At 41.3% G+C, this 24,318-nt stretch overlaps 1 protein-coding gene across 1 annotated transcript in view; it reads right to left on the bottom strand.

The window, feature by feature from the left end:
* Nucleotides 1–24,318, bottom strand: part of P3H2 (prolyl 3-hydroxylase 2) — a 212,082-nt gene that overhangs the window by 12,966 nt on the left and 174,798 nt on the right. The window contains exons 4-12 of the mRNA XM_004713460.2: nt 21,489–21,631; nt 21,066–21,155; nt 18,921–18,961; nt 18,058–18,152; nt 11,170–11,297; nt 10,478–10,573; nt 9,783–9,933; nt 7,472–7,589; nt 5,867–5,942 (exon numbers count right to left, since the gene is read on the bottom strand). Of these exons, the coding sequence (XP_004713517.1) occupies nt 5,867–5,942; nt 7,472–7,589; nt 9,783–9,933; nt 10,478–10,573; nt 11,170–11,297; nt 18,058–18,152; nt 18,921–18,961; nt 21,066–21,155; nt 21,489–21,631 (938 nt within the window). The remainder of the gene's footprint in view (nt 1–5,866; nt 5,943–7,471; nt 7,590–9,782; nt 9,934–10,477; nt 10,574–11,169; nt 11,298–18,057; nt 18,153–18,920; nt 18,962–21,065; nt 21,156–21,488; nt 21,632–24,318) is intronic.

The following is a 24,318-nucleotide window of genomic DNA, read 5'->3' as shown; positions in this document are numbered from 1 at the left end:
CACACACACACACAACACACACGCTGAGAAAGAGCAGCATTTGGCTAAGATAAAATTTTTAATTATCTGTAAGAACTGAAAAACCAAATTCACTGCCATGGAGTTGGTTGCAACTCATAGTGCCCCTACAGGAAAGGGTGGAAGTGCCCCTTTTGGGTTTCGGAGGCTGTAATTTATAGGGGAGCAGATAGTGTCCATTTTTCTCCTGCTGAGTGGTTAATGGGTTCGAACTACTGACCTGCTGTTAGCAGTCCCATGTGTAATCTACTCTATCTTCAGTGCTCTGCTAGATGTCCTAAAAATAGCCACAATGTGCATCAACCTGAAGTAAAACTTAACTTTTAAAATAAATCTACTCCTAGACTATGTTAAAAGGGTTTGTTTATTTTGTTGTATTTTTTGAAGTGAAGGATTGGTTCAAAGTAATAGGAAAGTATGACAAAAAGTACCAGTTGGGTGAATCTGCTGCACAAGACCTATTAATGTGTTGAAAGGCAAGGCTGCTCCTTTGAGGACTGAAGTGTGCCTGACTCCAGTCGTGGCCTTTCCAAGCGTCTCATGCGCATGTGACAAGTGGACACTCACTAAGCAAGGCCAAAGAGGAATCAGTGCATTTGAACTCTGGTGCTGGAGAAGAATATGGAAGGTACCACGGACTGCCAAAAGAACCACACATCTGTCTTGGAAGAAGTACAGCCAGCATGCCCCTTCGAGGCAAGGATGGGGAGACTTCATCTCGTGTGCTGTAGATATGGTATCAGGAGCGACCAATCCCTGGAAAGGATGTTATGCTTGGTACAGCAGCGGGGCGAAGACAAAGAGGAAACCCTTGACCAGACGGATTGGCACAGTGGTGGTAACAACGTAACAATGGTCTTGAACGGAAGAACGCCGTGCGGATGAGGACTGGTATAGGGCAGGTGTGTTTCCATTGTACGCAGATTCTCTATGGGTTGGAACTGACTGACAGCACAACGACGGGCTCGGTTCACACACATCTAGTACCATCCAGTGGATGCCAACTCACAGAGACTCAGAAACAAAAGGAGATCTACAAAGGGTTTGTGAGACTGCAAATCTGCATGGAAGCAGACTGCCTCAGCTCTCTCCCCAGGAGTGGCTGGTGGGCTTGAACTGCCAACGATTTGGTCAGCATCCCAAAGCTTAATGCACTGTCTCATCAGAGTTCCTCAGTTCATGCACCCATACGTTTACTCCAAATGAAACACATTTACACATGTATCTGAGAACAGTGGACGGCTACAGACAAGTTCTAGCAATACACCTGTCTTAGTCTAAAACCAATACATACAAGATTCTTACTTTCAAGGAGTCTGCGTGCAGAAAACATTTGATTACTGAGTCTGTAGCCATCCCCAGGTTAGCGAGAATTTACATAAGGTTCACGTCAAAACCCAGGAATACAGAGCGTTTATTTGTATCAGGGACGATTAGTGGCTGTCTCACTAAGAGAAGAGTATAAAATGTGTGTGAAAGTCATAAAACCCACACAAAGCATAGCACATTTCTCATCTGCGCACATCAAATATTTAGATTTTATTTGATAAAAAGAGAAATTTCATAATCTTCTAAAATCTTTAAACAAGCAGAATTCTAGTCAACTTAAATTCAACAATTTCTGTATTGCTGATTCATACACAGTATAAAAGGAATCCTCAAGGCACTGCAATTAAGCATTAGGCAGTTAACCAAAAGATGGGTGATTCTGGGGGAGGAAGCTTTAGCAGTGTGCTTCTGTACAAATCCTTCTGGAAATCCTGTGTGACAACTCCATCCTGCCCCATGGGCTCTCTATGAGTAAGAAGACTCTATGGTGGGGGCTTTGAGTGCCCTGGTGGCCCTGTCCAGTTTGTGTTGGACTGCGAACCGAAACGTTAGCTGTTCAAACACACCAGCTGCTGTGCAGAGGAGCAAAGAGAATGTCTACTCTCATAGAACTGACGGTCCCTAAAGCCCTACCAAGTGCTCCCTTGAGTTGAATTTAGTGATGTCACTGTTTTTTCTTTAATTTTTTTTCAAATGTTGAGCATTTCCTAATTTAGCCACTAGAGGGAGTAAAAGGCAAAGAAATCTTTCAACCACCTGCCTGGTTCTCTTTCTGTGCCAGATGCTGAGCATCTTTGCGCAGCAGCATTTTCAATGCTAATAGAACTCAGTAATCAAACGTTTTCTGCATGCAGACTCCTTGAAAGTAAGAATCTTGTGTAAGGATTTTAAACTCCCATCTAGATGATCGATTTCCAAGATCAGAAAGCATCACAACATCCCCACAATATTTGCTACTTATCAAAAAAGTTGTTAGCCAAACCATAACCAAACTCATAGCATTGGAGTCAGTGTTGACTTATAGTGACCCCCCCCCCACTCCCACTCCGTGATTTTTCAAGATTGTAATTGCTGACAGTACTAGAAAGTCTAGGAGTAGAAAGCCCAGTCTCTCTCCCGTGGAGCTGCTGGTGGTTTCAAACTGCTGACCATCCTAATTGTATCAAAGCCCAAGGTATAAGTATTATATTGCATTATATTCTTCTCCAGCACCACAATTCAAATGCTTAAATAATTCTTTGGTCTTCCTTACTCAGTGTCCAACTTTCACACGCGTAGGAGGCTGCTGCCCATGCTGTCGATTGGGTCAAGCACACCTTAGTCCTGAGTGACATCCTCACTTTTCGATGCTCTGACGAGGTCCTGTGGTCAGGTTTACTTAATGAAGCACTTCTTTTCTTCTCTTGACTGTTGCTTCCATGAGCATGTATGATGGGTACCTTTTCACCATGTCTCATGTGGTTAACTATTGGTCCAGGTGTGAGAATCTGTGTGTCCTTTACACTGACTTGTAATCCACACTGAAGGCTGCAATTCTTGATCTTTTAATCTTCTTGATTAGAAGTGCTTCAAGTCCTCTTCATTGTCAGCAAGCAAGGTTGGGTCATCTGCATACTGCAGATTACTAATAAGCCTTCCTCCAATCCTGGTGCCACACTCTTCTTCATAGAACCCAGCTGCTCTGATGATTTGTTCAACATACAGATTGAATAAGTGTGGTGAGAGGATGCAACCCTGATGCTCCCCTTTCCTGATTTTAAACCATGCAGTAGTCACTTGTTCTATTTAAATAACTGTCTCTTGATCCATCTACAAGTTCCACATGAGCACAGTCAAGTGTTCTGGAATTCCCATTCTTCTCGAGGCTATCCATAGTTTGTTATGATGTATACAGTCACATACCTGGGCATATTTAATAAAACATAGGTGAATATCTTTCTAGTAGTCTCTACTTTCAGCCAAAATTCATCTAAAATGAGCAAGAATATGTCTTGTTCCACATCTTCTTTTGAATCTGACCTGAACTGCTGGCTGTTCCCTGTCAATGTACTGCTGCAACTGTTGTTGGATGATCTTCAACAAACTTTTACTTGCATGTGGTATCAGTGATATAGTTCTAAGATTTGGGCATTCAGTTGAGTCATCCTCCTGTGGAATGGGTACAAATATGGATCTCTTTATGTCAGTTGGCCAATGGCTGTCTTACAAATGCTGGTATAGAGGAGTAAAAGCTTCCAGCGCTTCATCAGTTTTTTGAAATATTTCAATGGGCATTTCATCAATTCGAGGCACCTTGTTTGAGGCTAATGTATTCAGTGTACCTTGACACTCTCCCTTCAGCACCATTAGCTCTTGCTCCTGTTCTACATCCTGAAATAGTCAGTGTTGAACAGTTCATTTTTGGTAGAGTGACTGTGTATTCTTTCAATTTTCTTTTGATGCTTCCTGTATCATTCAATATTTTGCCCATACAATCTTTCAATATTGCAACCCAAACGTGCAGAAAACTACAAAAATAAAACAAAACAAACCCATCTCAAACAAACTCACTGCCACGGAGTTACACAGTGCTCCGTGACTCACAGTGCTCCGAAAGGCAGAGCAGAAATGGCCCTGTCTGTTTACATGGCTGTAAAGTCTTTTCAGTAACAGAAAGGCTCATCTTCCTTCTTCAGAACAGCTGGTGGATTCAAACTATTGACCTTGTGGTTAGCAGCCAAAGCGTAACCCTCCATGACACCAGGACTCCTTACAGAACACTGAGCTCCTTTAAAGCAATCCCTAGAGCAGCATGAAGAAGAGGCGAGGACGCCCTCTGGATGGACTAAAGCCTGAACCACGGCTGCATTCTCGCATCCAGCACCGGCCCCTGCTGCAATCCCCACCAAGCTCAGGAGAAAGGCTGAAGGAGATGCGAAGGGATGGAGGCCAGGGTCAAGATGAACCACAGAGGAGACCAGCAAGGTGATCTGCTGGACCTGTTCCTTAAAACAATGGGCTAAGTTTAAAATGGCCCCTGAAAAGAAGGGAGAGAAGGTGCCCAAAGGGAACAGGGGAAGGCTGATGTTGGCAAGGGTGGGCACAGCCCTGCAGAAAATGGAGATGCCAACACAGGCCAGACACAGAGAGCTGAAGGGGCCAAAGCAAGTGTGTGCATTTTGGATAACCGTGTACTTTGGGTGACTGTACAGTTTGAAATACCATTTTTTAATCAAATTTTATTAAAATGCAGAATTTTGTTTTCGTTTTTTTTTAAAAAGTTATGTTGCTAGCACATGGAACCCTTCATTGTTGTTTGGGGGGATGGGGCAGAGAGACATCACTAATCAGCGCTCTCCAAAGCTAGACTGATACTGGAGACAACGTCTTGCCCATCTAGTTTTGAAAGACTCCCTCTTGGTTCCCAGGCGGAGGGGTTCCCTGACACACACCCCAGCTACCTTGGCACAAACACCTTGCGATAGGGAAAAGGTAGCATTTGTTTTTACCATCATCATACCCGCTTCTCCCTCTCTGCCTGCAGCATAGACTTGACTCCCCTAACCCTAGAGAGCTGGGACCTGAGCTCAGGAGGTTGCTCGTTCATCTATCAGGCTGTCTGGGCTTTCCAGGGTTGCCATCCTAGTGGGTCCCTCAAAGGAGCAGCGTTCCTTCCTTCAGACGGTGTATCTTCAGATGCTTGGCAGTTCTGCCATCTTCACTTCATTTTCTGAGGGCCAGGGTCTGCTCATGAGAAGGTGAGAGCACAGCCTGTTAACTGTGAAGTGTCCCTCCTCCTCCAAGCCTTCCCTGTTCAGAACGTCAGGGGGAGTCTTCATTCGGTTTGACAGCTTCGTTCTGGTTTCGGCAGTTCCTTCAAGAAGGGAGTTTGAAAGTGGTCGAACACCAGGATTGTTCATGGAAATATGTTTAATAAAGCCACATACAGTTTGGAAAAAGCGAGTCATTTAGAAAGCCACTCAGGATGCTTTCGGCGTCAATGATTTAACTCAGTGTCATCAAGAGGAGTCCGACTCCTAGCGACCCCACAGGAGAGGCAAGAACTGTCCCGTGGCCTCTGACTGGGCTCCTCCAGGCGGTAGAAAGCCGCGTCTTTCTCCAGGGGAGCCGGTGGTGGGTTCCAAGGCTGACCAGGTTGTTAACAGCCCAAGACATAACGCACTACGCCACCACGGGGCCTTGTCGTTGTCTTTGGAACTGATCCGTTTTATGCTTCTATCACTTTAGCTGACCATGAATCAGAAGAGTGATGTCCTGATTCTAAGTCTAGCACTAATTAGCTCTGTGATCATCATTAAATCCTTCATCTATTCTTTGATTTCTTCTGCAAAATGGACTCAAGTTTTTTTCATTGCTGTTTCGAACACTGCATGATCCATACATTCACTGGGACCTTATTGACCTTTTGAATCCTTGAACTCGGAAGTATTTGAAATCTGACAGTCTGTGAATTCTTGGAAAATAGAAAAAAATGAAATGAAAACATGACAAATCAATGGAAAGAAATACAAGTACTTACAGTCACAGTCTTAGCATCCATCTCAGTGAATATGAATTCCCCGCCATCAAAATCGTCATTCATGTACAGAAGGGCACTGTGAGAAGAAAGGGTCAATGTCTATTGAGTCATGTGCCAAAGCCATCACATTTGCAAAGCAATCTGGGTCGTCCCTTTCCCAACTAGTCTTTGGCTCAGCATTTGGCTCAGCTCATTGGAGGGCTAAGACTGACACGTGTCCCTCCTGCAGAGCAGTTGGTGGGTTCGAATCCCTCACCTCCAGCTAGTGCCCATGTGCTTCATCATAGAGCCACCACAGTTCCAGAGCCCACTGGGGTTCAAATTCCAGTTATACACTAGCTATCTGAACCTGGCTAATTGACTTAATGTTTCACAGCATTGGTTTCTTCACTGATAAAATGACAAAATCACTTCTTTATGATGCCTGAGGATTAGGCACTCATAAAACACAGTTTTGTGCAGAGATGGATAACTGACAGCCATTCCTACGATTATATACTAAAATCTTTCTCCCGGGGAGCAGCTAGTGGTTTCAAACTGCTGACCTTGCTGCCATTAGCATTCCAACGTGTGACCCACTACGTCATCAGGGCTCCTATTATCAGTGCTCACTGCTCATTGACATTGAGCCCATGCTGATTCAGTGTGACCCTGTAGAAGAGGGTAGAACTACCCCTATGAGTTTCTGAGACTAACTCTTTGTAGGAGTAGAAAGCCTGTCTTTTCCCCCAGGTTCAGAGCATCATAAAATAGTAGACTGGTCAGGTCTAGCTTAGCTTTGAAGACAGGGGGCGCTCAATACACATCTTTGTAGACAGCATACTGTACTATTTATTAACAACACTACTCTATAAGGAGGCCAAGGAGCCCTGGTGGACTAGTGATTGTGTGTAGGCTGCAAACCATAAAAGGTCAGCAATTTGAAACCATTAAGGACTGCTAAGGAGAAATACGTGGCTTTCAACTCTTGTAAAGAGTTACTGTCTCAGAAACCTGCAAGGGCAGTTCTACCCTGTCTTTCAGGGTCACTATGGGTCAGCATCAGCTCTATGGTGGTGAGTTTGGTTTGTTTTCTATGCAGTGACTCCAATTCCCAATTCTTCTCTTTGTGGATTGAAATCTCTTTTCTTCTGAATGGCCATTTATTAAATATGGATACACTTCTCCATGCACATGGATGGAAGGCAGCAACACAGGAGATCCCTCTGTGTGTGGCAGCCTCATGCCCTGATGCTCACAGAGAGACATGCACACGAGGGGTGCGTGTCAATGAAAGCCAAGATGTGTTAAAGGAAAAATAAGTAGATGGATGAACTCCACTTTTTTTGCAGTGAAACAGAAATGTCCTCTGTGGAATACAAATCAAAGTTTGGAATATCAAAACTGCACATGGATACTTAGATTAAAAAAATGCGAGATGATAAAGTCATTTCTTAGATGTGTTAGTTGTTCCAAAGAAGATTTGAGAATCACTTGCTGCTAAAATCCAGATGACAAGATTCACAGAGATGAATATGGCGGCAAAAAACACAGTCATCTTTTAGACGCTACGGGTTTTTGATAACAGCGGGACAGATGCCCGGTTCTGAGTGGGTGCGGGTTTACCTGTAATCCCGGAATGTGTAAGCCGGAGGCTCCTTCCAGCATTCATTGGCCTCGGGGTCCAGCAGGCAGTTGTCCGCATGAATGGGGTGGCTGAGGTCATTTCTTCTATCTTGTTGACCTGCCATAAAATGGAGCAGGGGGGGGTGAGTGATGGTGTACAGTGACACACACACACACACACACACACACACACACACACAGCAAAGCTGGCAACTGGCTGTCTGCTCCCATCACTGGTGCCCCTTGCCAATCTGGGGAGACTCGAGGTAGACCACACTAGAGGAAGGGCACGGACAGGCAGTGGAGAACTCTGTTTCTGGTTTGGGCAACAACTGGATGGGAAACCTGCATAAATGCATCCTGGGCATCTCGCATGCTTTACTTCCGGTGCAGTAGCAAAAAGATGGATGTAGTGAAAATGCGAAAATAATTATTTTAGTTCACCTGAATCTTCTAAAGTGTGTAGGTCATTCAACCATGATTTTAATATGATACTTGGTCAGTTGACCACCCTCTTGACCCAAGCTGAATGTGCTCTAGGCTCAAATATTTCTTGTTTGTTCCATGACAGAAATTTTTTCTCTAGATTTTTAAATATCATTGGTGGTTTTTTATTTCTTACTCTTTATTTTCTTCTCCCTGTTTCATTTTGGTTTTGTGTTTTATTGTTTCTGTTAGTGAGATAGTTAAGGTTTATTGTGGCAACCTGGCCAATAACCACATGTGGGATTAATTGAAGGGCAGGAGGGATAACTGGCTTGGTGAGCCTTTCCTTTCTAGCTCTTGGGTCTCTTGCTTTCTGATTGTCGGACCAGGGTGCAGCTGCCTTTGCCAATTCCCTGCTTCAGCTGGCAAGGCTCACTTCAAATGAGACAACCCTGAGGAGAAGCCACATAGACCTACCCCGATGCAGCCCTGGGTGATGGAACAGCGGTGTGGAGACCCCTGCCAGCCCTGAGGAGACCCCTGCCAGCGCTGAGATGCTTACATGCTCACTGATTCGGCTTTCCTCCTGCTGTAGACATAATTGGGTGTGTTTTGTGAGACTGAGGAGGACTTTGTAGATTGGTGTCGGACATATGGGCTAATGTTGGATTTATGGGCTTGGACAGCACTGGGTTGGAATGCTTTTTTAATGTACATTTACCCTTTAAATAAAACTCTTGCCTACTCATATGAGTTTCTGTGGATTTGTTTCCTTAGTTTAGCCAGACTAACAAAGTCAGGTTTCCCAGTTCATGAAGCACAGAAGGAGTGGATGCTTGCAGACGATAACTGATGCAGTGGTTTATTGGGAGCAAGGAGTGGGGAGCGTGAGAGGAATTAGGGAGCAAACAGTGACTGAGAGAGCCCTGGAAATGATTGTGATGATATATATGCAACTCTTTAAAAAAACTAATTAACTAGGAACGTGCCTGGTATGTGAATATTATATTAAGAAAATTACTTTTAAAAAAAGGAAAGGAAAAAGAAACCAAGCGTGACCAATGGTGACCACAGGTGAAGGAGGAAGAGATTCTGCATAGGGGCATTGAGTTCATGTTAATGGTGGTGGAATAATTTTGAAGAGGAAATAAATAATTGTTATATAACAGAAAGAGTGTAATCAGCGGTACTGAATTATACATATATAAGTTGTTGAATTAGAGGATATTTTGTTGTGTATATTTTTGCCACAATTAAAAATAATTACATGAATAACGGTGAATACAAGGAAGAAGAAAATGTTTTAAAACTGATTGTGGTAATGATTAGCCAATTCTTGCTATGATTGAACGATTGAATTGTCTATGTGGATGGAGTGACAATAAAACTGTTTTAAAAATACAGTGTGGCAGTCTTCTGTGGCACTGTTCTTCCTGAAGCAGGAGGTAGAAGAAGGAGTGCCTAAAAGTGGTAACAGCAAGTGGGGAGTGAGAGGTCCTTTTCAGAACATTTCTCCAAACCATCCCTTCGTTTGTCGATGGCTCCACTCAGTGCTTGTGGGCACAATGGTGAATGCAATTTACAGGCTCCGAAAACAGAACCAGAAGTAAAGAAATGTGTGTGTTTGGTTGTGTTTTGTTTGGGCAAGACAGAAAAGTAGAAGTGGAATTAAGAAAGAAAATAAGCATAAGTGAAGGTCTGTCTTCTGGAACTTCAAGTGACCCGAAAGGAGAAAATAAGGGAAGGAACGATTGAGAGTTAGCAGGTTTCTTTTGATTTAGGACATTGGCCCTCTTGGTCTCAGGTGCCATAGCTTTGGTTTGCATTGCTTTCTTTCCAACTGCACGGTGGGGAGAAGGTGTTCAGGTCAGACATGGACTCTCACCGGATAGGGCTGTTCGGCAGACCAGGTGCGTATAGGAGAAGTAGAGGGTGGAGTTCAGCATGAAATAGGATTCTACAATTTTCCGAGCCTTCTCGCTGATGTCGTAAAAGAGCCGGGCACTCTTCAGTGGGACTCGGCCTTCATAACCAAACTGAAGGAAAATAAGTACATTAGAAACCACTGGGTTGATTAGGGGGCCTGGAGAAAACAGACACGCGGTTTCATTAAGACCATATTTTATGGCCGGCTCTGTGCTGATGAGCGGGACTACTAGTGCACTTGTGGAGATTTGAAATAAGACAATAAATGATTAAGAAGTTTCTCCCAGTCACACAGGGAAAACTAATCAGTCTTATCTCTTCCTTCACTCTGCATTCCTCTCTTACGAGGAGGGTAACTATTTTGGACATGTTCTCTTTATTAGAACATCAGCTCTAATCTCTTTGAGGACATCACACTTGTCAGGTACAAGGTTCGGGAATGTAAAGTTTGGTAAGTGGAGGCCTGCCTGAGGAATGGATGGATGATTAAGAACAAAGTGTGCCATGCTAGGATTATTCCCTTCAACTCTCCCAGGAGGTGTGTATTCGAAACCCTCCCCTTCGCTGTACCTGTCTTTCACAGAAGGCCTTAGACTGATACTTAGGGACCCAAAGCCACACAAACACCCCGCCGCCCGCTAAAGTTAACACTACCTTGAGTGCTTTCAGGACAGTGGCGCCTTCGAACTTTTCATTAGGAGTATGTGGTGAAGTTTTTCCTCTGTAACCATCACCAACAAGCATGATTCCCTGCGGAAAAAATACAAGAAGATGCTTTGTCAATGATCTCTAAATACTCATTAAGTCTCCCCTTTTGCCTTGACTGCAGGAAACAGAGAAGTCCAAATTCAGAACTGCGTCCAGTTGCTTAAAGATGCCTGCCTTAAGTGATTTTCACAAGTGAAAGGTGTCATTTTTACCTTGATTATAAAAATACAGCTACTTTTAGAAAAGAGATGGGTTGCATGTAATAATTAATATATTGATTAATTATTTAATAAAATATTGTTATATGGCTCTTTCTAGTTTGTGTGCATTTACCTTTTCACTGGATCTTTTCCAGTGACATCGTACAACAGATATGACACCTGACACATAATTATTGTTTTAGGGATTGAGCTAATGACTACTCCGGATGCCACAGGGACAAGAGGGGTTGGGGGTGCTGGAAGGACTACAATCACCTCAATCCAAAAGGATAGCAATGTGCCTCTCTCATCAATGCTCTGTTCCCAAACATAGTGAGATTTCAGGTCTTGTTCACTGATTTGAAATGAGCCCCACACTGGTGGATGGTACCCAAACACTTCGGCTTGTCATGTTCCCCACCCTCTCCTGGTCCTCACACTGGCCACGCTGTGGAGCTCCCGGCACTGTTCTTCTGATAAGACGTTATCCAGGAGAACCCGCTGCGTCCCGTTCAGCTGCTCTGAATTATAGACAAATGTGATGTTCTCATACAGCAGAGGGCCACCTGGAGGGACAGAGCACATTCCCATCTCTGTTACTTTATCCTCAAGGGGGAAGCATAGAAAAACCCATCAGCTTTCAAGGTGCGGTTTGGGAGGGTCAGTTTCCTCATGACTCTTTAGGAATGGAAAGATAGATGATAAATTCTGAAACATAATGATAAATGTATATATGATAAAACACAACACAGATGCATGAAATGGCAGATGCCTGACTACCATATTTCAACACGTGTCATAATAATATATTACATTTGCAAAGTATATTTGACTAATAGAGTAACTTGTACTTTGATTCAAGTGATGACCCAGCAAAGTAGACTGGACATCTCACAGGACCTTTCTCTGAGAAACTGAACCAGAATTCCCCCAGAGGCTGGGTTCACCCTTCTCCATTGTCCTTGGTTCATACCTCTACTACAACAGTGTATGTAATTACTGGATGTTTCTGTCCCCATAATATCCTATACATATTTGTTTTACAGAAAGTACTAAAGAAAAATTCCAAGCCTCAAATTGAAATACTGAAAGATACACTGGGCAAAATATTGAATGATACAGGAAGCATCAAAAGAAGATGGAAAGAATACACAGTCATTGTAACAAAAAGAACTAGTTGATGTTCTACCATTTCAAGAAGTAGCATGTGTGCAAGAACCAGTGGTGCTGAAAGAAGTTCAAGCTACACTGAAGCATTAGCCAAAAACAAGGCCCCAAATGGATGGAAGACTAGTTGTGGTAGTTACATAATTTGTAGTCAATTTAAGAGGATTAAGAGTGAAGGGGTGGAGTTTAGTCTGCCAATCTGCGACACACACTTAATCCCTGGGAAACATTGCAGCTGACAAGACACATGGAACTAACACTAGTGCCCTGAGCTGGAGGAGCCACGTGAGACCCCTGCCAGCCCTGAGATGCTTACACCACCACTGGATCCACAAGACTTACCACCCACTGTGATCTTCCTGCATTCAGTGTCATTGCATGCGTTTCGTGAGTCTGAAGTAGACTTTATAGATTGGTATCTGACATATGGGCTAATATCGGACTTATGGATTTGATCTGAACTTGGGCTAGGATGTTTTCTTAATATACAATTACCCTTTATATAAAGCTCTTTTTTATACACATATGAGTCTACCTGGATTTGTTTCTCTAGTCTACCAGGACTAACACACTAATTGAAAAGTTTCAACAATTTGAGGAAGCACTGGAAGCATTTGCTTGTCTATGCCAGGAAATTTGGAAGATAGCTATTTGGCCAAATGATGGAAAGAAATCCATATTTGTACCCATTTCAAATAAAAGTAACCCAAGAGAATGGTGAACTTATAGAACAGTAGCATTGATATCACATGAAAGCAAATTTTTTTTGAAGAACAGCTAACAATAGTTGCAGCAGTACATTGACAGGGAGCAGTCAGAGGTTCAGGCCAGATTCAGAAGTGGATGTGGAACAAGGAATATCCTTACGTATTCTCTTGGATGAAAGGAGAAAATACCAGAAAAAATGTTTACTTCTGTTTTATTAACTGAGCAAAGATATTTTACAATGTGGATTCTAGCATTCAATGGATAGCCATGAGAAGAATGAGAATTGCAGAACATTTGAATTGTACACGGATCAAGAGCCAGTTATTCAAACAGAACAAGGGGAATAGTGCATGGTTTTAAATCAGGAAAGGTGTGCATCAGGGTTAAAGCCTCTGAACACACTTATTAAAATCAGCAGAGAAGCTGAATTGTATAAAGAAGAAGGCAACATCAGGATTGGAGGAAACCTTTATTACAGCCTTATTCAGCTAAAAGTAAAATAATCAACTTTAGCCATAGATCGTGGATTGATTACCCTGTCCCAAGTTCTTGTCAGCGTTCTTTGTAGTCCTTTTGTTATATGTTTAATAAAGTAATACAAGATCTTTATCCATAGACATGTGCTGGCATGGTCTTTGACCTTCATTAATGCAAGTACTTTAATAGTTCATTCAATTTTATTTCATGATAATTTGTGATCATTAAACCACTTAACTCACTTGAACTAGGAGTTCCAATGTGAACACAGATCTATCCACAACCACAAGTTTGAAAATTCAGGATAGAGCATGACAATTCAGGATAGAACATGAAAATTCAGGATAGAACATGACAATTCAGGATAGTACATGAAAATTCAGGATAGTTATTTAGATAAACCACTAGTTTCCCCGTTTATCTAAAAAAACAGCAAGTTTTGTAATTAGGAACTATTAGGTTCTAGAATATGTCAACAAGCCCTCCATTTTAAAGCCATGCGCTCTTCTTTGGAATGAATTATAAACACACACTCCATACACAAACATGAGGGGTTCTTCAAAAAGTCTGTGGAAAAATGGAACTAAAAGATACTGAAGATAAAAATGAAGGCTCTTGAATACTTGAACATAGTAATTGCATATTCTCTTCTCACTTAAAATATAGAAAGAGATACCCCATGATCAAGAAAGGCATACTACATTTAGGTTCACTGAAAAAATGTATCTTTATATTAATCTCAAATGGCAATAGAAAACATCTCAGGGTTTTAATGAAATGAGATGGGTTGCACTTTGCCATCCCTTCTAATATTTATATTGAACATGTATCACATCAAATAGAATTAGCTAATTTTCAAAATGTGATATAAAGTTACATGCAGAATGGTGCCTATTATCCTTAAACTCTGAGCAAATCACCAGAGAAGCTGGCTTATATGAAGAAGAGTGTGGCATCAGGATTGGAGAAAGGCTGATTACCAACCTGTGATATGCAGATGACCCAGACTTGCTTTGTGCAAGTGATGAGGACTTGAAATACTTATTAAGATCAAGGATTATAGTCTTCATTATGGATTACAACTCAATGTAAAGACAACCCAAATTCTCGCAACTGGACCAATTGGTAACATCCTGATAAATGGAGAAAAGACTGAAGGTACGAAGACGTTCCTCTTGCTTGAGTTCACAATCAATGTTCACGGAAGCAGCAGGCAAGGGATCGAAAGGCTCCTTGCACGAGGTAAATCTGCCGCCCAAGTACTCTTTACAGTGTTCAAAGGCAAAGACATTACTTTGAGGACTAAGATGTGCTGGACTCGAGCCGTGGCATTTTCAGTAACTTCAGATGCATATGAAAGTTGGACATTGAATAAAAAGACCGAAGAAAAATCAATGCATTTGAACTACAGTATTGGTGAAGAATATTCAAAGTGCCGTGGACTGCCAAAACAAGCAAATAAATAAACAATCTGTCTTGGAAGAAGTATAGCCAGAATGCTCCTTAGAGGCAACGATTGGGAGACATCATCTCATGCACTTTGGACATGATACCAGGAGACACCAGTCTCTGGAGAAGGACATCGTGCTTGGTAAAGCGGAGGGGAGAGGAAAAGTGGAAAACCCGCAACAGGATGGATTGAGAGAGCGGGTTCATGATGGGCTCAAATAAGAAGAGTTGTGAGGATACAGGACTGGGCAGTAGTTCGCTCTCTTGTCCGAGTATCTAGGGTCCCTAGGAGAGGAAACCTACTTGACAGCACATGAGTACAATGACAAACTTCCTAAACACCACTTATTATTAATATCACGATATTTTTATTACGATACCAAAAAGTCCTGTTGCCCAATAGTTAAGTGCTCAGCTACTAAGTACAGGTTGGCTGCTTGAACCAGCCGGACAAACATGTGGCAGTCTGCTTCCTTACAGAAGACAGACTTGGCAGCACTATGAGGCTGTTCTACTCTGTTCTATTGGGTTACCATGCATTAGAATTGGCTAATGGTTTGATATCTTATGTTAATTATTTCCATGGTTAAACTGTTTGGTGTACCATGATCTTTCCTGACTGACACATTTTAATAAGCACGTGGCACAAAAAAAGTGTATTTAAAAGAAAACTATCAGGATACAGAAACTTCTCCAAACATATTTTAAGCAACATACAAATACCAGATGATGAAACAGAGAACAACATGAGTTCTTAAATGTCTATGTCCTGAAAGGGTCAAGGATACTCTGTATTAGCCGATTGCTTTTTCTGCAGGTAAACAAGTCTCAGTGAACACATAGATTTATAGAGATATTTTTCTACTCGCCTTCTAATCCAGAATATCGACACTCACCTACCAACAAAAAGGGAACAACAAACAAAACAACAAACAAGACAGAAACCCAGTAAGAGCAAAGGAAAAATAACTGCTGTCATTCACAAAGCAAGGCTAGCCACCTACAGATGACTAGTAGTACACCAGACAGTGGAAAATACTAAAAAAGAAATCAAAATATAGTTTAATAAGTTGTGGTTCCTGGAACTTGGTTTGAAGGCCTCAGCCAATTTTTAACCACAGCCCAAGGAATTAAAGAACTTAATTCTTCTCTCATTCATAAAGTATGTCCCTGGCTCTGACTCTCTGGTTGCCATAAAGACGGATCATCAAGGAAAATGCTCCTTTGTGAGCAAGGCGGTCCATTGCTCCCTGCCTGTGTCTCACCACAGAATCATCATCTTACCATAAATAGCCCCGTGTCACTCCAGGCGGCATAGGGGCCTGCACACTAGGAGGTGCTCCTATGAGGACATCCCTCTACAGTTTGAAAAATACTTCTCAGATTCATCATCTCATAAAAGTGACCAGTCTCCTTGTGACAGACGAGCATCTGAGACCCCAGAGTCTGAGTAACTTTCTCTCCCCTGCAGGTAATCTTAGCAGACAGCTCTGGACATTTGGCTCCTAACTGCAGGTCAATCATCGTTCTATTGCACCCTCACTAACTCTGGGATTGCTGTCTAGCAGGACCTTTGGGAAGGTGGAGGTCGAAAGGATGACAGATGCGCAATGGAAAAATTGAGTAAGTTGATATGCAGGTCCTACGGCTGAAGTTCCTAGTGGTAGCCTGTGTCACTTCTAGCTGACTAGTGCTTCAGATCTGTGCAATGCACAACAGTCACTAAACACTGTTAAGAACCTGAGGAAATGACAATCTCTTTGTGGAAGATGAGAAATGTTGAAATCAATGCTACTCTGGGAAGCATTTGTTTGCATGCAAGGTGCTTGGTACAGTAGAAAACCAAACCAAATTCACTACCACGGAGTTGAGACCAACTCACAGTGACCCTATGGGGTAGAACTACCTCTGTGAGTTTCCAAGACCGTAACTCTTCACGAGGGAGCAATCAATCCCCTTGATGAGATGGACGGACACAGTGGCTGAAACCATGAGCTCAAATGTGAGAACTACTGTGTGGCAGCGTTTTCCTTTGTTGCACGTAAGGTTGCTATGAGTAGGAAGAAGTGGACGGGACCAAACAACAATGACTCTGAAGCATCACTCCTCTCTGGGTTCCCTCACACTTGCTTTCAACCAAACCATATTGAAATATGCCTTTGCTGTTGTTTTTTAGTGGTTGCTGCGGTATCTCTCACTGTTTTTCATTTAGATATGATTTGGATATCTGGGGCTTGGCAAGAAGGGTCTATCCGAGAGACCATCTTAAGATCTATTAGCGAATTGAACTGAGCATTCCCAGAAATGGCAGCATTTGGTAGCTCGGTCAATCATGGACTGTTTCTATCAAATATAGTCTTCTAGGTTAGTCTTTCCATTCGTCTTCCTAGTCAATTGTGGACATCAGATTCTCTGGTAGCCAGAAATGGGGGGTGGGCGGGAGGGGGAGATTCTCTGAAAGATGGCAAAGGCACTGGAGTTTCCCAGTCCTCAAGTGCTGACTTATTGGCAGGCGCTTCCTGGGTGATTTCTCAGTCTGACAAGCAGCAGGGACTCTGGCCGACCAGGCATCTCCCTGGCAGTTGTAGAAGAGCCAGGACTTTTGTGGCTCTAAACTGAGGTCCCAGTCAGACCAGGGGAGCACATTATCCTGTTTACTGCCGCTGCCTGATTTGGGAGCTAAGAAGGAAAGGGCAGGGCCTGGGAGTGCTGTCCATAGTCCGGTCTTTTCCAATCAGCTGAAGGAATGTGCTGACCAGCTCTCTGGTGAGGGAACGGAATCTCAGGGAGCATCGAAAAGCTTGTGGAAAATGGAACAAAAATACAGTGGAATTTTTCTGTGGATTATTTGAAGCCTTCTTTTACAACTCAGGATAGGTTGGTTTTTTTTTAAGGTCTGAACTTGCAATTATTTAATCAATGGGGGGTTCATTCTGTGTAACTGGGCATTCATATGCTCCCTGCAACAGGGGAAGACTAGAACACTGCATGTTGATTTTTAAAAGCCTGGGTCTGAGTGTCCACCCAACCTGTTACATTCTATGAGAGTTTGGACAAGTCACTTAATCGCCATTAGTTTCCATTCTTCCTCTTCAGAAATAGAGATGCTTGCCTCACATGAGATACTGAAAATATTAACTTCAATTGCATATAAGTATACTCAAGATATAATAGAATACACAGAAATAATAAGTGTTAAAAATGAACACTGTTGTTACTATTGGGAGTAGTTCATTATTATTATAATGTTTAGCCCAATGGAATGCTAACTTTTGCTAAATTGGACTCTATACAGACTTCCTGCATAAAAAGATAAGCAGGGAGACACTTATTGGAAACGAAAGTCATGATAACGATAAATGAGTCGGAGACATTCTTATATTTAAGCTTTCCTTTCAAACTTTCATGAAACATAAAAACTTAGTGCCATTTATTTTCCAGAGAAAGTGTCGTAATATGGATGAAAATTGATCAAGCTTCATTCCTCCTTCCTCCACCTCCAGTGAACAGTGCACAAGTACCTACCTTCTCTCAGGTCTTGTTCTGTCTTGGGCGATGTCTTCTTTCCCATTGACAATCCATGAACTTCTGCCTCATCCGCATTCACACCTGAAGGCACACTGCCCATTGAAAAATAATGAAGTTGCAAGTTCTGATCGAATAAACATGTTCAGAGTCTAAGGATATTTTACCCAGGTAGTCAGTCTACGATTTCAATATTGGTATTTTACTGCTGTTGCCAGGCTCACTTGTCTCTCAAGATCGAATTAAATGTTGCTGCCTCCATGGAATTAAGAATAAGTTTGCTTATTAAATGTGCTCTCTTTCACTTCTCTGAGCATTCCTAGCAGCCTTTATTACAGTAAATGCACACATAATTTAAAAATCCTAAATTAGACTTTGACTCTCAACAAAGCAGGAAAAAAATCCATCTTTATAATATTCTGAGCTTCCAATATTAGCTCTCAAATATTATACATCACTGTGTATTTTATCTTGCGGTAAAATGCTCTGAGTTTCTTGCCTTCAAATAAGTACAGTAAGGAAATACAACATTAAAATTAAATTTTAGTAGATTTCCTATAATAAATGAAAAATAGCCTCCAATTTTCTCTTGTTTGGAATCACAGACTGTTGGCCTTCAGGAATCACTTAATTCAGCCCTTTTCTGGAAGATAAACTTGAGACCCAGAGCAGTAGATAAATTACTTAAGGTCACCCAGAATTGACAGGAAGAACTGACACCAGGAATTAGGATGCAGGGCACCTAATTCCAGCTCAGACTTCTTGTAATGATTCCTTCTTGCTTTTATCAAGCAATAATAAGTTATGGCTAAGTATTTCTCCTCATTATAAATAAACGGTTGTGTTCTGAATGGATGACTCACCGATTCTCATCTTGTCGTCCTCCATATCTGATCCAATAATTCTGTTTGAAATTAAAAAAGCTTCTGTAGTTTGTCACTAAAATACTACTCACAGGAAAAAAAACAAAGTAGACACTTAAATATGTAACTGATATAAAATATGAGGAAACTTGTATACTTTCTAAGATTACAATGGAGATCAAAACATTTTGAATACAAAGAAGGCCACAGTTGTGTGGCCTTTGCAATTGTGGGAAAGACAAAAAAGGAAGTCCTGATGGATAAACAAGCAAAACAAACAAAATATGAAATTAGCTGAATAGCCATTCTTTTGCCTAAAAATGTAACATAGAATTTTTGGTAAGTATATACTAGAAAGGTCACTCAGCTCACCTACTGTATGTTTAGGTGTAACACAACAATGAAATTACAAAGAAATTCAGCTTGGCTAATAATGAACAGAATTATAAAGCAAATGATATTTTGGGGTATTTCTTGGGACAAGAAAAAAATTAGAATAAATAGAGCCATATATAAATATTTAAGGTAATAGATTAGAAATATTACATAAGTAGGAGAAAAAATAAATGTGAAATAAAGTAGAAAGAAAGTGTTACGCTGAAAATTACATTATAAATCATATTATCATTAAATAAAGAACTTATATAATACCTAATAAGCAAATTAACTAAGGGCATAGCCAGAAAACTCAAATAAGATGGGAATGAATAATATTAGCAATAAAAAGTGTATTGTTGGTGGCCAGTAAAGGCCTCCAAATGAAAACAGCAATCACATACTACTTTGCAAATACTATGTGAATAACATGACTTATTTTAGAGTCTAAAATTTGGAATGTGAGATCCAGTTGGTGAGAATGTGTGGTAAACTGTGACTTTTACGCATTACTAGTCGTGGGGAAGGATTCAGGTACTCTCGGGGAAGCAAGTTAATTTCAAGAGCTTTAAAATGTTTCCTGCTCTTTGCTGATGGAGCAATCTGACTTCTGGGAACTTATTCTAAGGATATAGTTCAATGGAGGGGGGAAATGCTAAGTGCATTAGGTATGGCAGGAAAAGAAATCTGAAATAAAACTAATGTCCAGAAGCCGAACACTTAAGTATGTCAACTCTAGATGCAGAGCTAAAAATAACTTTTAAAGATATGCAAATCTAAACATTGATCATGTCATCTTTCTAAATAAGAGTGAGAATGCAAACATTGCTATACTCTAGTATTCATTGTAAAATTATATCCCTATAGTAAAAATAATTGTTTGACACGATGAAAGCAGTGAAGAAATGCCAGCACGCAGGTCTTTGAAGTTCCTATATGTAATGTTTAACAATGGTGGTGCAGTGGAGTTGTGGACTAAGTGTTGGGCTATGAACTGCAAGGTCAGAAGTTCAAATCCATCAGTCACTCCCTGGGAGAAAGATGAGTTTGTCTGCTCCCTTAAAGGTTGATAGTTTGGGAAGCCCATATAGGGTTGTCATGAGTTGAACATGACAGGATTGCAGTGATCTATGTTCCTTTTTGGGATACACAATATCTGAGGATCCCTGGTGACCCCAGGTTAAGGACTCAACTACTAACCAAAAGGGCAGTGATGTGAACTCACCTGCAGTTCCACTAACCAAGCAATTTGTTTACATGAGGATTGTAACCTTTGAGTCCCTATGGGGACAATACAACCTTGTGCTCTGGGGCCAACCTGAGTTGCGTGTGAGAAGACAGCAGTGAGTTTGGTTGGAGTTTTTGGATAATACTTAGGTAACGAACAAACATAAAGAAAACTATCAAAGGATGCACTGCAAATTTAGAAAATTGAAAGAATTCTGAAGCAAACACATCGTATGCAAAATAAAGATCTCTATGTTCAAATAGCTTTTTTAAAAACTTTATATCTCAATACTGTGGAAATCAATAAAAGTCTTTTAATGTTTGTCACATATTTGAGTAAACCTGTCCCTGGTCCCAGGCCCCCTCCACCCCTGCCCCCTGATGCCTCCATCGTAAGCTCCCCCACCCCTGCCCCCACTCCATGCCTATCTTGACTTGGGTGCAAAATCTTCAGCAAATGGGGTTAGGAACTGAAATCATAAAAGAAAAAATCCACTTAGTATCTATGTGAACAATTACTTTCTCCTTCATTTTTGTTCTTACCGGTTCAGTGTATGAAAATCCCAGACCCTCTGCGGCTGATTTTATTAGATCAGATTCCATTTTATGACGCTTCACAAACATAACTAAATCCTGGAAAGGGAAGAAAAACAGAAAGGCAGGCATTTATATTTAAATAAGTTAAGGGATATGATAAATGTTTAAGTGGAGCTATTCCTCATTGAACAGTTGAAAATGTGCTAAAAATTACTCAGAACTATTAAGATCTCCTAGCTCAAAATTTTTTTCACAAGCCAGAATTAGGAAGAAAGAAAGTGCTTATGAAACAATCATGAAAGCTTAAAATATTGGACTATCAGAATCTTTAATAAGCTGGTAAGTCTCTTTAGAGAAATGTTGTTGTTTTACTATCGCTTCTGTGGAGCACACAGAATGAGGAGTTTCTTCTCCACGCACTGGTCTTACCTCTCTGGCCTCAATGGATTCTAGGTCCATACTGTCATCCAACAGACTCTTATAGTAATCCACGTTGTCTAAGACATCGTCGTCATCTGGATGGAGTAGAAGATAGGCCTTGGCACACTCCAGAGCTTTTGTATATTCACCAACTGAAAAAGGAAGGGGTTGCACCACTGGAGTCAGTCTAGGTTTGCCCTAAGGATTACCAGGAGATACTTCTACATGTGTACTAGAATTCAGCTTTAACATCATTAGGTGGAAAGATCAGGAGAGACTGAGCTGGGTAAGTAAACATAGTCATAGATAAAAGGATGCGTTTTCAGACTGCCCCCAACGAGTTCTGGAATTAGATATATTTTGAATAGTCCATTAGAAGTTGAAGATGTGTGTTGGCAACTTGTATTATTTAACCCAGAGGCAAAGAGCAGGATTTTAAGAATTAATTCTTAATTTCCTACTGAGTTTGGATTGAGCATCTCACAGGTGACCTTCGCTTGCAGTCCTCAAGTTGTTGTTAAGTGCCATCGAGTCGTTCTGACCCAAAGTGCCCCCCACCCCACGTTTGCACAAGAGAAGGAAACACTTTCCTCTCCTGCACCATCCTCACAATTGCTCCTATGCCTGAGACCATTGGTACAGTCACTGCATCAGTCCATCTCGTTGAAGGCTGTGGTACTTACATAAATCTGGTGTCAATTTGGATCTTGAGGGAGGATTAAGGGTGAAGGGGTCTGTCAATCGGTTCATAGCCAATGAGGCTTCTGTGTGGGCATGGCCTTCTCCTGAGAATTTTGGGAACTCCTGTATTTTCCTCCTTGGAGGCGGCAAACACTTCTCACTCTCAACCGATGGAGATTCTCTACTGACAAGGCTGACTCTCTGTGAGACATCTCTGAGGAGAAGCTACATGGACCTACTCTGATGCAGCCCTGGGAAATGGAGAAGCCACTTGGAGATCCCTGCCAGTGCTTAGATGCCTATAAGGCCACTGGGTCCAAAGACTTTCTACCCACTGGCCTATGATTTTCCTGCATTTGGCATCTTTGCATGTGTTGCCTGAGTCAGAAGAGGACTTTAAAGATTGGTATCTGACATATGGGCTAATATCAGACTTATGGGCTTGGACTGGACAGGGTTGGGATGCTTTCTTAATGTACAATTACCCTTTATATAAAATTCATTCTTATACACATGAGTTTCTATGGATTTGTTTCTCTAGTCTACTCAGACTAACACAAGGGCCTTCCTCTTTTTTTGCTGCCCTTCCACTTTACCAAGCATGAGGTCCTTCTGCAAGGATTCGTCTCTCCTGATATCATTTCCAACGCATGTAACACGAAGCTTTGCCATCCTTACCTCTAAGGAGCCCTCTGGCCATACTTCTTATAAGACAAATCGGTTTGTCTTAGGAGCAGTCCATTGTATTTTTAGTATTCTTTTGCCAGCACCACAATTCAAATGCATTGATTCTTCTACAGTCTTCCTTATTCAATATCCAACTTTCATATGCATATGAGGCAATGGAAAGTGCCATGGCTTGGGTCAGGCACACTTTAGTCCTCAAAGTAGCAACCTTGCTTTTCAGTGCTCTAAAGAGGCCGCTGCAGCAGAGTCCTGGAGGGCTCTTCACAGCCCAATCCCTCATTGTGTCATTAGAACAAGACCATGCTAAGAGGAATTAGCAAAGATATTGAAACTATGAATTCTTCTCTGTGGAAATGTTTATCGAAAGAAGAACGCTGACATACTATATGTCTGTTTTCAAACAGATCACATTTCTTTTAAACCAATGAGTTCCTTCAGACATAGATTATCTGAGTTATAGTCAGAATGCTTACCATTAAGCACTTCTTTCAACCACTTTGCACTACTGCCCAGGACTTCAGCACAAGATTTGTGATTGCTTTCAGTACCAGAATGAGTAATGGTTTCCTTTAGAAAATGGAGCGAGTTGCCAACATAGCTTAAAGCTGTTGGCTCAAGGCTTTTTCTTATTATTTTAGAAGGGAAACAGTTTTCTTCCTGTTGACCTCCATACAAGGCAGTCTGATATTGATGCTAGTGAGAAATAATGGGAATGGTACTGAAGCAGAAATGATGACCTCTCAAAAAAACATGTGACCTTGAACAAGTCATGTTTCTATAAAATGAGAACATTAGTCTCCATGATACGCAATGATATCAGTCACTTATATTCTTTGAGTTGTTCCTAAACATAAGAAAACTGCTCAATTTCTTTCTCAATAAGATGAGCATAAACTATTACTGTATTGAGATATCATATTTTATCTATGGAGTCCAGAAAGATCTAAAAGATTGATAATGTATTTGTGGCAAACATTTAACATCGATCACAATTATAAATGAACAAAAACCATTGAGTCAATGATCATACTTCTAGTACTTTAATTAATAGGTATTTGATTGTAGATGTGAAATGATGTTTGTAAGATATTATTCGCTGGGGACTTGACTGTAATAGCAAAAGTTTGCAAACAATAAAATTGCCTATAAAAATTATATATAATTATATAAATTACAATTCACTGAGAAGCCAAACACCAAACTCACTGCCATGGAGTTGACTCTGACTCACAGCGCCCCTACAGGACGGGCGCACCTGCCACTGTGGGTTTCCACGACTGTAACGCTTATGGAAATAGAAAGTCTTGTCTTTCCAACCAGGAGCAGCTGGTAGCGTCAAACTATTGATCTTGAGGTTAGCAGCCCAATCTGTAACCACTATTCTACCAGCGCTCCTAGACAGTACAAGGATGGGCAAATGTAAATAAAAAATAATTCAGAAACTTTCTATGTATTGATACAATTAGGCTGA

This window comes from Echinops telfairi, unplaced genomic scaffold (assembly GCF_000313985.2).
Source record: "Echinops telfairi isolate 266 unplaced genomic scaffold, ASM31398v2 ScPeMD7_7407;HRSCAF=8445, whole genome shotgun sequence".
NCBI lineage: Eukaryota > Metazoa > Chordata > Mammalia > Afrosoricida > Tenrecidae > Echinops > Echinops telfairi.
Note: the sequence above shows the minus strand (reverse complement) of the source record. Positions and strands in the feature narration are given on the sequence as shown.